Here is a 13234-nt window from a genome sequence, read left to right as displayed (position 1 = left end):
GCGAGGCGAGTAATTTGGTGGGCACTTCAAAAATGGGTGGCAGTAACAGTGGAAGACTGTCTGAAGTACTCATGCATCCCTAGTAATGTTGCATCATTCTTGTGAATGGTGTGGCAGATCGCCGCCTACCGGTGTAGTTTGGCAGAGGTCCCTAAAGAGGTTTTGCAGAGAAAGCCACACTGGAAGGGACAGATGCGCAAGTGGTCCGTGTCCTACCTCATCTACATGTGGAAGGTCAAAAGAAACATCTCTGGCCTTCTCCCTGGCGGCTGTTTGCTGTTTTGTCTGTAATTGTAGAAGCAAAAGGGTTTTCCCTTCCATTGAGTAGAAGGTTGGGCAGGATGCCTAATTGCCACCCCTGAGGATATTGCTGCAGCCTTGAATGCCTGAAATGTCTTGAGGCTGTCATCAATATTTTTGCCAAAGAGATGGAAGCCATCAAAAGGCATGTCAACCAGCTTTGCTTGGACATCCTGTTCAAATCCTGATTTTCTCAGCAATGAGAATCTTTGCATGACAGAACTTGCTGCCATTGATCTCCCAACACAATCGGCCATGTCGAGTCCTGACTGCAGGGATTGACACATTGCTTCCTTGCCATCCTCCACTATGTTAAGGAAACCATTCCTCATCTCAGATTCTGCAATATGTTTGGCTGCTTCAGCTATCACAGACCAAAGGGAGCGTGTGTACTTTGACAGTGCACATGCAACATAAACTGCCTTAAGCGCTTTACTGCCAGAGGCAAAAACCTTTTTTGCTAATGCGTATTAACGCTTGTCATCCCTGTCAGGGGGTAAGGATGCATAGGAGCTTGCTTTATTGCCCACAGTTGAAGCCTGTACTACTAGACTATCATGGGCCAGATATCTGGATAAGAATTCCAGGTCAGATAGGGCTGGTTTGTACTTCTTCGCAAAATCCTGGTGGACTGCTGGCCCCAAGTAGGATGTCTTCCATAGCTCTATGATAGGATTTTTGTTGGCATTTTGCAATAGGAGAACGGGTTCAATGGAAGTGCCCTTGTCCAGAACGTCAGTCAAGTCACACTCTGTGTCTGTTGCCTTAGTCATAATTTTCTAGGATCTCCCTGTGGAAATTCTACTTCAGGAGAGGTGTCCATGTCCAAGCCACTTGCGTGATGGAGGGCCAAAGCCAAATCGGACAACCTCTTTTCCTTGTCTGGAACTCCTCAGGACGTCGAGGAAGACCCATGGATTTGAGCCTGAAGCGAACCGGGACGTCATCCTCACCAAGAATAAAAGAGGACAAAAAGTAGATTTTGGAAAGATTGTACTCGAGGTATCCTCAACTGTCTTCGAGGGTTTGGGCTGTGATGTCGATGGCACTGATGGAGCAGAAGGAGCGTCAAAGTACGCATCAGCCGAAGATGGCATCGATGGCATCGACAGTCGGATTGAGGATTTCACCGGTCTCAGGGTCTTAAGCACACAAGGTGGCTGGTCGGTAGAGTCCCTGCTGACTTTGTCGGGAGTGTTGGGTAAAGAGGTCTTCTTCCCGGTGGAAGAGAGAACTGGTGGGTCTGCTTTTTTGAAGACCTGGACCATCTTGATGCAAAACTCATCCCACTTTGCCACTGAGGCGGATTTATGTCGAAACTGTACCAGTCTCTCCTGGAATGAGTCAGTCGACAATTGCCTTCTCCCCCTCTTCTTGTTTGACGAGGAAGAATAATAATGATGAAAGTCGCTCTTCGAGTGGGATCGATTATGATCTTTGTTAAAAAAAAATCTCCTTCTTAGGCATTTTATTGATAACAGGACTCTTTTTGGTGGGTCGAATCTTCAATGGTGATGTACTTGGACACTTTGAAGATGATCAATGCAGGGCCAATTTGGACACTCTCTCCTTTATGGCCTTTGGTGTCATAACCTGATAATAGCTGCAATTAACCACAATGTGGCTGGTACTGAGGCAGCACAGACAAATCCTGTAAGGATTGATAAGTGATTTTGGAGTAAACATGTTTACAAAGTCTACCAAAAATCTGACAGAATTTTGAAGACAAATAAGTGCTTCAGTGAACCTCTGAAGCGCGGTTCCCTAGTAGCATTCTGGGCATTTGGAAAAAAGAAACTAAGGTCACGGGGCATTGAGTGTGCTATTTGTACAGGCATCAACATCACGTCCGGTCACAGAGACCTCGACTAGACGGCCATCAACGTCAGTGCTGGCGACAACCCGAGCTGTGAAAATTATTCTGAGAGCTGCAAAGCAGGAGAATCATTACCCAAGATGAGGAATCTGTGGGAGGACACAACCCATCAGAACAAATAATTACAGGCATTTAAAAACAAAACACAGACATTCCCTCTTTTCATACATAGGAGAATTGGATGAATAGGTCCATGGGCCTCAAAAAGTTGGTTTACAAGAATAGGAGGTGCCCTAAAACCTGAGAAAGGCTAGTGGAAATGGAGGTCCTTCATGCCTAGGGAGGAGTATGCTTGGTTGTGGGTGATGGACTGAAGTTAGGAGTTGACCATGTGCTAGATGTTTTGGGTGTTGGGTAGCGGAGGGAAATAATGTTTGATTTAGCTGAATTTCTTTGAAGTTTTGCTCTGTATCCTGTCACAATTAGATGCTTGGTGCTGTATCGCTATGTTTTGCTAATAAAATCAAAATACAGTTTCATTATAAAACAACAAAAAACATGTGCAGAGGCATTGATTAAGGAGCCTGGAAGAACATGCATAGGCCCAAACCGGCCACCGATTATTGGTTCTAGCATCACACAGCTACGTCTTAAATAAAGGCAAGGGCCTTGCTCAGAGACTCATCAGATTATACCTAGATAAAGGGATTGATCTTGGATCCTTATCCAATTGTGCCTAGGTACAGCGATGGGTCTGTTTGACTTATCCAACTATGCCTAGGTAAAACAATGGGCCTGGTACATGTATCCAACTATATCTAGGTGCATGGATGGGCCTGGACGACTTATCCAACTATGCCCAGGCAATTATATGCATGGAGGTACAAGCAGTGCTAATTCCTCCAAGCGTAATTACAGATTCCACATCTGCAAGTGTGGAATTTCCACCTGATGAAGAGTTTTGGTTATTCCCCATTCTGGAGTCTCATAGGAACTCATTGTGAAATGGAGGCAATTCAGCCATATTTGAAGGGTTTCCCTCCATACGTATGCTGGAGGTATTACTTCCTGTTGGTTGTGTAACTCATGAAGAAGGACTCTAAGCACTAGAAGTAATTCTGCTACCCGCATGATGATGCTGCATGTCTAGAAGAAAGGGGTGGAGCTGGAAAGCTTCCCCAGGCATGGCTAGGGCAAGAGCTAGACCGCCGAGACGGGCCAACGATATCTGGGTTAAGGAATAGGCCGGGGGATCTCATCAATGTCTGGAGAAACGATGGATCTGGGAGACTCTTCCAGCCATCTCCAGGTTAATGGAAAAGCTGCGATAAGTGTATAGCTAAAGGGAAAGAGCTGGGTGACTCACACAACTAGGGTTAGAACACAGATGGATGTTGGAAACTCACCCAATTGAGACTACACACACTAAAAATGCCATAGAGGCTCACACAACTATGTCAAGAGAAATGATATTATATGATAGGTTATTTATAATACGTTTAATACCAAGAGGTTTCTAAGCGCGGACTCGGGGATCAAATCTGTGTTGCTCCGTGTAGTCTTGCTTCCAAGGCGATCCCGTTGCCTCTGAGCTTTCCTCCCGAGACAAATGATAGCCCTGGGACACTAAGACGTCTTGTTTCCCGGGCTGCGTCCCGAGTACGTGTGGGAATATATTCCATATGAACTTCAGACTGGACCTAGTGGACTGGGGGGCGTGTTGACGGATACATGTCCCTCAGATGCATAGGCAGGTAATGTCCACATCACTCACTCACCTGAGCAAAACCGGGTTAAAAAGCTCCACCATGTCTTCCAGCACTGAAGGGATGTATTTCAAAGCAGCCCCCTGCAAAGAATAAAACATACAAGTTAGATGTTAGGTTTGCATTTTAGGCGTCTATGCTAACATTAGGTAAGGGGGTTTATACAGTCAAGAGCAGAAATACATATGAGTTAACTTTTAATTGAAAAAGAAAGCCCTCAGAGTTCTTCTGAAGGTAAGGACGTTCAACCAAGGAGGCATGGGACTCAGGCAGGTGAGTGGCAGCAGGGCTGTCATGTAGGGGTCGAGAGGGGTCGCAACTGTGACCCTTGAGGTCTCCCTTGCTACCACTGTGGTCTCCCTTGCTACCCCTAAGCAAAAAAAAAAGCTCCTGGGCTGTTGCCAGCGCCATGTGGCTGTGATTCTGGAGTGGCTGGCTTTCTTGTTCAGGCCTCTTATTAAAAAAAAAAAAATGAGGAACTGGGGTTCCACAAGTCTAAAACTTTCAGCAGTGACTCTAAATAAGAAAGAACAGGAATATCAAATAATTAGTTTTTCTGGAATTCTATACAATAATTTCCAGACTCATTAAAGGTTTATTGCAGACACACTTCAGGGGTGAGTCACTGATGTAGTCTGTTCTTACACACATCAACTCAGCCTTTCATCCTTCTGAGGACGATTAATGAGTATCAAACCAGCTTGGGCAATTTCGTATGTATATTTGTTCTATATGAAACGCTTAAGCGTAAGTGCTATATAATAACACACCATTATTGTTTAGCCTTGGACGTCTGCTTGCATTCACAGTCATTTGGTAATATGGGCCTATACTCACTGATTTTAGCGATACACATGGCGATCCATTCTTGTATGAAATGTATATCACAGTATAGTTATATCGTAACCATATTTTTTGTTGTGTACTTGAGAACAATGCTATGTGATGCCAAGTCCGGTATTGTCAAGGGGTGAAAGGTTGTGTTCCATCGCTTCCCGTGATATCACTTCTGAGTGGGGTCAAATAACATTACGTCCTGTGATGTCATCAGAGGTCAAGGGTTATGTGATGTCACTTCCGCTACCCCTGGCATTTTGGTGAAATGACGTCCTTGAGTGGCAAGTCAATAAACATTGGATGAGTTCATCAAGTGGGTATCCTGCAATGTCCAATTATTCCGACTGGGGTAAGGCAATGCTTATTATCACACCCAGAGCCTAGTGGAGAGCACAAGCGCTAGGCCCTCACAGCGGGCACGAGAAGCGCTTAGACGGAATCTTGCTGCATGAAGCACACAATGAATCAACAAACTATCGAACATCTTCACATGAGTATGTTTTTTGGAAGCTCAAGCTAAAACCCAGTTTTGTTTGGAAAGATGTCAATGTAAATGAGTCTTCCTTGTAATGGTATGAGCGAGGTCACTTTAGGACAACCACGCTCTTTCCCAGATCTGTCTGGAAACATCAGCACAGTACAACAGCAATGAATGCAAGTGTTTAAACATATATTGTTATTAGATGTAAAAGGGCAACCACCACCTCAGTCCGGTTCTTCCGTGTCATTTTTACATCCATCTACCCCTTCTATTTTGTTTTTTAAAAATGCTGTTCTAAAAAAACAATTAGAAAACCGTAACATTTCTACCGACGCAAAAATATATCCGTTTTTCGCCAAGGTTTTCACGTGACAAGCTCGGCCTGAAGGGGTGATCTGGCAAGGTACCTAATTCTACACATGTAGAGGGCATTGGGGTCACCAGATCTGGTGGAAGCTGTCAGAAAATACACCATTAAAGTTGGAGATGGTGTCTGATCATTATGGACCAATGAAAGAGGGGCAGATGCTTGGCCGGGACTCAGGCATTGATGGTGGCATCAAGACTGATTCGCCCATATCTGGTTCCATTCCGTGATGCCACATCGGATTAAAAATATATTAGAAACTCCCAGAACAATGCCAGAGGTTATGATTCGCGGGAGAATTGACGTGCTCAGTGGCAACGTGTTCACCATGGAAGCAAGACGACATGAAGCAACACAGGTTCGATCCCCGGGTCTGCGCTTAGAGACCACTGGGTGTTATGTGCATTATAAATAATCTATCATTCAATCACAATGTAGATGTGGGCCTGAGGTATAGATGAATAGGGAGGTGAAAGGACAGTGATTGTGACGATTAATCAATGTGTAGCAATAATAATGTTAGATGTGTTTATGTTTTGTTTTTATTTTTTAGAATACATGCATGCAGGATTATTTTGACACATATGCACATATGGTTTTGCTTAGTCTATATTTTGTAAGTATATGTGGAACATAATTGTTGCTTTGTGTTAAACCGTATTCGTATAATACCGTCTTGTTATGAATATTAGCCTAATCCCATTCGCGTTGCACAGAAAACTGCATCTGAAATGTTCCGCTTTTCGTACAACTTCGCCGCCATTTTAAGAATCATCCGCCATTTTGATTTCGTCTTCTGCTTTGTGTTCTAAAATGGTGGACTGTGTTTTCAACTTGCAGCCGAGACGAACAACCTTTGAGTTCTGTTAATGTTTAGGCTGACCGAGAGAAGACTGTTTGTCATATGTAAAGAAAACTTGTGACTCGTATGAACTGCAATCCAAGTGTTGTCTGCGCTCACAAGCCTCATCCTCATACAAACAACGATACAATGAAGAACAAACTCAGATTGTGTGCTTTTGCTGAACTGTATTGTAGGGATTCTTGGAACAAGGTTTACCGTAGATCAGAGAACCTACAGCATCCTTGTAACTTCATGGACATGCAAACTTGTTTAAACCCTTGTACAGTATTGTAATATTTGACATGTGAACTAGGCACAAACTCTAGCATGTAACTTGTTAGTTTGGAGAGGGGCTGGACAATGTTTTGGAAAACAGTATAAATATGTCTCTGTCCTGCCACTCTTCGGAATTCATGAAAACTACCTTTACCCCGGGTATTTACTGGTATTTACCCCTCTTCTTTAATATTAATCATTAATAATAATGAGCAGTTCCGGATGGTGATGCTCTGACAACACAGATCCTTGTTGTGTAACTATGGCTGACTGTTAGTTAAAGCAAACAACACATCATAATGAAATTGTGCCTGAAACAATAAGTCCAGTGGCTCAGAAATAAGTCCCAAGTGAGTTGTTCTATTAACTTTCTATATGAAATCATTCCGTATCTAACGAAAATCAAGCCTCATGTATTCATTTATTTTTAGCATGAACCTCATGGGCACTAAAGCATTATCTGGTACCGCGCCTGATGATATGGGCGACATGATATTCCAGTATGAGTCTACATTCAGGGGTCTCTTCTGCTGCAGTAGACAAGAGTATCTGCTGCCCATTAGCCTCCATCTCTAGAACTGCGTGGAATCATGACTAGTTAGTAATGGCCCCTCTCTGATATCTGCATAGAGAAGCTCCCCTGGGGTCTCCATAAGAGTAGGGCTGACGCTGATCATTAAAGCATCACGTGAGCTCTGCTCCCCTCCGCGAGCAAGAATCTACTCCACCGGTCTACAGTCCTGAGGAAAACCCCCAAAATTGGCACCAAGAAGTCTAAACCTTCCAACAATTGAAGTGTTTGAAATAGAACTCCCATAAGCATTCTTCAAAATCATGGGACACATTTCAAGTGTGCCAGTACTTTGCTGATGATTCCGTGAATCCAGTGGTACCGTTTAAAGCAACCGTAAACACAGAATCACCGGCACATCACAAAATCGCTGAAGCTCCTTCCGGGATGCCGGTAATGTTGCGCCCGGCATGCCAGAAACACTGTCATCGCCCGGTCAAATCGTGGCACCGCCATCAATAATGCCTGTTGCACCGTTTACGGAATGTCACTCATGGAAACAATGGCAACAGAAACACTGGAACTGGAAGCAAAGTCACCACCAGAATTGGAAGTTCTCGGACAGCTATTTTAGAAAACGCAATCCATCGAACAATACCCAGTTCATGTTGCCATCCGGACACTCAGACACCAGCATCTCACTAGTAGGCATGGCGTCTCGGATCCCTGAAAGACGGCAGCAGAAGCCACGCTTTTCCGAGCTAGAACTAATCATCCTGACAGACAGCACTGAAAAACATGCTGGAGAGCTGTTTGCCACGGATACTGACGCAGTACACAACTCAGAAAAAAATGACATCTGAGAGGAGCTGGTGAAGAATTAGTCCGCAGTGGGACCCATACCCTGCACACAATTACATTTGCCATAAGCAGTGGGATGACCTCTGAATGAGAGTCCACAACCTGCTGTCGGCCCACCACAAGGAATGCCTGGCCAGTGGCGATTGGATGACTTTGCCAATTAAACTCATGCCATGGGAGGAGAAATGCAGCAGTATGCTGCACCTTGAGGGGATTATTTATTTATTTATTGTATTTATTTGCATTTTTAAAGCACTCACACAGCCCACGGGCTTTGAGGCGCTGTTACAGGAATAGTTTGTTTTTTAGTTGCGTAGTTGTTTTTTGTTTTGTATCTTAGTTGCGTATTTATAACACGCTTAAATACCCAGAGGTTTCTAAGCGCAGACCCGGGGATCAAACCTGTGTTGGTTTGTGTCGTCTTCCTTCCAAGGTGAGCATGTTGCTGCTGAGCTCTCCTCCCGGGACTATGGGAGTGGGTGCGGCAGAGACTGGTGCAGGGAAATCTGGAGAGGGCGGTGAGTACAAAATGACACACCAAAACAATCACAGAAAACATGCAAATATAGCGCACAACACACAGAAACTTGTCCGACTGTATGACACCAGACCACATCCAACCCATACAGTGCCCAACGGACCATGGCCATTGGCCAAGGGTTCCCAAACATTGCCTCACCAAATATCAAAAAACACATGCCCACATGAGTACGGGTCATGTGCAGACATTGACGACATGAGAAGCAACACATACACGAGGCACAAACCATCCAAGATGGCATGCATGCACCATGAACAACATGCCCCCCATGATACATTCACATGCTTGTATGCATCAAATCTGTCCTGACGGACCTGGCCCTGGCATGACTGACCATCAACCTGTCAGACCGACACCCGCAAATGCAATAGTGCCCTTCCCTCACCTCCACCTCACTCCCCACCTGTGGCATCCCTCAGGGCACCATTTAATCGTCATGGCTCCGAAACAGATCCCTTAGCCCTCTGGCCCACTCGATCACCACCATTCCACACCAATCCGAGGGCTATGCTGATGGCACACCGCTCACTTTTAATCTTCCATCCCCTACTTCCTCTCTATCTCTCTCAAACATGAGTGTCTGACTCCTAATCATGCAACGTGCTCTGCTGACGATCCCTGTCTTAATGCCAGCGACACTGAGATGCCCTCATTATGGGGCCTGTGCCCTTTTACCAACCCACTTTCTGGCCACCCTCCATGGGCCCTCTCCCCACATCCTCCAAAGATGCTACAGACCTTGGTATCACCTTCACTCATCCCACACCTCGTCTCCACACATCACGGACCATGGCAAGAGGTCCAACTTACATCACCACCACCTCAGAGCCACCCTTCCTTACCTCACCTACCCCCGAAGCCCAATGTCTCCAGAGCTCTGGTTCACACTAGGCTTGACAATAGCAACAGCCACTACCTCAATCTACCTCTTACCTCCCCTAGGCCTCAAGCACTGAGACTGCTTCCCTCCAGCCCTGGAATCACTCCCCTGGCTCCCAGTGACAGCAAGGATCAATTGCATGGCCCTCTGCCTCATACACAAGGCTGTCTGGGGCCTGGTCCCCCATGAGTCACACAGGTGCCAGCTCATCCTCGCCCAGACATCCCCAGCATCCCTTACCAGCACTGGCCCACGGACACCCTGCCCTGGACTATCATCCTGAATCTGGACCACCCCATACTTCGCACTGTAGTCCCCTTGCCCCTTTTACCTTTTACACTTGCACCTTTGGCTCCCATTAACATGTGGCTCTCTCCCCCTGCCCTCCAACTCCTCCCATCCCGGTCTCCTCACTCCTCCCTCCCCTGCCGGACATTGTTCCCTACATTTACATGGTAACCATGACACAAGTCTAGTATGACCAAATCTCCTAATTTCTCCACCCATGTCCACCACCATCTTGCTGGTGGCACCTGGACACTCTTTGTATATGTGCCATACAGTTTGGCAGTGCGTGACCTGTAAACACCAGGCACATTCAGTATATCACACGCTGTTTGAAATGCATGTTGCAAGGCCACAGGATGGCACAGAAGTGACTAACGGCATGCCCATCTCACCCCCACAGGCACGTCATCTGACAGCGACCAAGGTGGAGCAAGCACCTCACAGGCATCAACAAAGAGGAGGGGAACCCTGCCACGCAAAACCGCTGTCAAGGCAACACCAGCACCGACCATGCAATGCACAGGCCCAGTGAACACGCCACCTGCCCCTGCAGCAACACCTGCTGCCCCAATGGAGGCAGAACCAGCAACCCCTGAAACAACACCTGCTGCCCCAACTGAGGCACAACCAACGGTCTTGACGCACAGAAGTGTGCGCCAACAGGATGGCCATTCCCCTCCCCTATTCCCCTCCACACTAGCCTCCCATTTACATCTACACATCTACAGACAACAGACTCCAATCGGACTGCAGCGTACGATAGATGCATTAGTCAAATACGCCAGGAAGAATGTTATGATCATTGACATGTCCGAAACCAAAACTAGGTGTCTGACTAAAAGTCCTACAGAGAAAGGTCCCTATGCGTGCAAATTGAAAGACGATGCCCATGAAAGAATAAAGGCATGCACTTAATGGGTTTCCCAGTGAGATTGAATCCACCGTTATTGTATTATGGCGGTAAGATTACGGCAAACATTTTGAAAAAATGGCTGGTCCTAAAGAATGACATAGTGGATCATGGAGGTTATAATGTCGTGGGCTTTCTAGAAACGTACCGCACCAGCATTGTACCTGGCATGTTGTATGCGCTCGCCGTATTACCTAGTAAGCACGTACAGTGGCTTGAGAGATTTTGAGGTAAATTGCTTTGTGCAGTTATAAATCTTCCAAACTCGGTGCCGGCTGAGGCACTAAAGCTGGAATTTGGTCTATCTCCTTTAATGACTATGTGGTACGTACAGAGAACACTGCTGTGCACTTAAGGTCTGCACACAAACCGAACCTCAATTGGCTTATTGCGATTGTTAGGCAAGCGAATTGACACTGCAGATAAAAACTCTTTTGTTATGGAATTAAAATTGACGGCGATGGCATATTCAGCCGCATTGGACCTTGAGTCTGACATTTTTGACTCTATGCCCAACTTCGAAATAATAATAAAAAACAAATCGAAGCTGTGGGATAGAGTAAAAGATGTACACACATTACATAGTGAGAACAGGTTTTAAGAATACTCACAGCAGAGTTTGCCTTTGTATACACCTACATATGTCCAAATATCGTGCTATTGAGCTAAGATGCTTTATATTGTATCTACGCTTAAATTAACTCCCTAACGTGGAGTATTCGGGTGCATGGCAAAGCACTCCACTAATTGATTGCTCGTGCGGCTTTGTCACAAAGAAGTCAAGACGAGCCTCCATTTATTAACTGCTTGTCCGGAGCTGGACATGTGTTATCTGGAAGCCTACTCTGGCTAGGTTACAAACGTTCAGTGCACCCTTATGACCAATTTTGGTCAACGACATTGGGGGCCGAATCAATAGTACTGACTGCAGCAGATGTCGCTATATGGAAACGAGCTTTGAAGAGATCTGAATGCATTGCTCACTTTAACCCATTGATATTTTAGCAATGTAATATTACACACATTGGAATGTATTTTAAAATTGTAAATAATATTTTCTTTTTTTTTCTTTCAAGCTGTATTACGGTGCTATTGATGTAATAATGTATTGTTTTTCCTCTTTTTCTGTGCATGTATGTGCTTAAAGTTTGTAATTAACTAAATGCACAATAAAAAGTAAAATAATAAAAATATAAATATAAAAATACGAGTGTTCGAGCGATGGCCCACCATCATCGAAGGTCACCAATGACGGGAGCTCAGACCTGCTTCCTGCAGCTGGTAACTCCCTAGGTGGGTCTCCTAACGATGGCCCACCAACACGCAATGTTACTGATGATGGGAGCTCAGACCTGCTTCCTGCAGCTGCTAACTCCCTAGGTGGGTCTCCTAACGATGGCCCACCAACACCGAAGGTCACCAATGACGGGAGCTCAGACCTGCTTCCTGCAGCTGCTAACTCCCTAGGTGGGTCTTCTAACGATGGTCCACCATCAAAGAAGGTCACCAATGACGGGAGCTCAGACCTGCTTCCTGCAGCTGCTAACTCCCTAGGTGGGTCTCCTAACGATGGCCCACCATCACCGAAGGTCACCAATGACGGGAGCTCAGACCTGCTTCCTGCAGCTGCTAACTCCATAGATGAGTCTTCTAGCGATGGCCCACCAACACTGAATGTTACTGATAACGGGCCTACCTACAATGGCAATGCTATGGTAACGCATGGACCTGGAGGATCATAGCTAAGAAAACTGTGGGAGGAAAGCATAGAAACTCTGGGGAGCCTTTTATAAGGTTCTTTGAAATATCAATTGGACTTTGTTTCAATAAGGTGTTCACACCACATTCTAAAATGCATTAATTGGGATGCAAATGTACGGCCAAGCACAAAGTGTCCTTGATCATTTTGCTATAAGCAAACCTAATGAATGTGCTTAAATCTGGGTAGTGCCTCTCGTACGGTGGTGGAGGAAAAAGGACTTGGGATGCAGAAAGCAGACACAAAATGGCAGAGCCTATGCAAGTTGCCTGTTTGCTTGGGGTGTGTTGGGGGTTTGGAGGATTGGCACTTAAGCATTCAAGTATTGCATAAGTAGGAGACAGGTTGAAATCTCAGTCAGATTGACACTGCTACGGACAATAGCAAAGATTCTACACTACAGCTCTCTACTGCAAGTGTTCAGAATCTAAAATACTGCATCAGATGAACCATTCAATACTTAAGCAACGGAACCCGAGGAGGGGGGTCATTACCGGTTGGGTAATGCCCCCCTCTGAGGGTTCTATTGCTATTAATACACCAGCACGTCGAACTGGGGTACTAATAGCATGTTTTCTCGCGTTGTGAAATGGTGTTGAAACCGTTTCTCAACTCGAGAAAAAAAAGAGAACAAAATGGCCATCAGGGATGATGGAGAAGGGACTATGTGTAGTCCATTCTCCCTTTCCATGGCGACCCTTAAAATTATAGAAAAAAGTAAACAAACAAAATGCTGCAATGGAAGGGGGTGAAGGGACTACACGTAGTCCCTTCTCCCATTCCATGGCATCCATTGA

At 45.5% G+C, this 13234-nt stretch overlaps 1 protein-coding gene across 1 annotated transcript in view; it reads right to left on the bottom strand.

Annotated features, from left to right (window-relative positions):
- Positions 1-13234, bottom strand: part of LOC138516908 (dedicator of cytokinesis protein 2-like) — a 2920848-nt gene that overhangs the window by 2047075 nt on the left and 860539 nt on the right. Inside the window, exon 24 of the mRNA XM_069632364.1 lies at positions 3895-3965. Coding sequence (XP_069488465.1) covers positions 3895-3965 — 71 coding nt within the window. The remainder of the gene's footprint in view (positions 1-3894; positions 3966-13234) is intronic.

The sequence above is a fragment of the Ambystoma mexicanum genome, chromosome 6q (genome assembly GCF_040938575.1).
Source record: "Ambystoma mexicanum isolate Mex_15411 chromosome 6q, UKY_AmexF1_1, whole genome shotgun sequence".
NCBI lineage: Eukaryota > Metazoa > Chordata > Amphibia > Caudata > Ambystomatidae > Ambystoma > Ambystoma mexicanum.
This window is presented reverse-complemented; position numbering and strand designations above follow the sequence as displayed.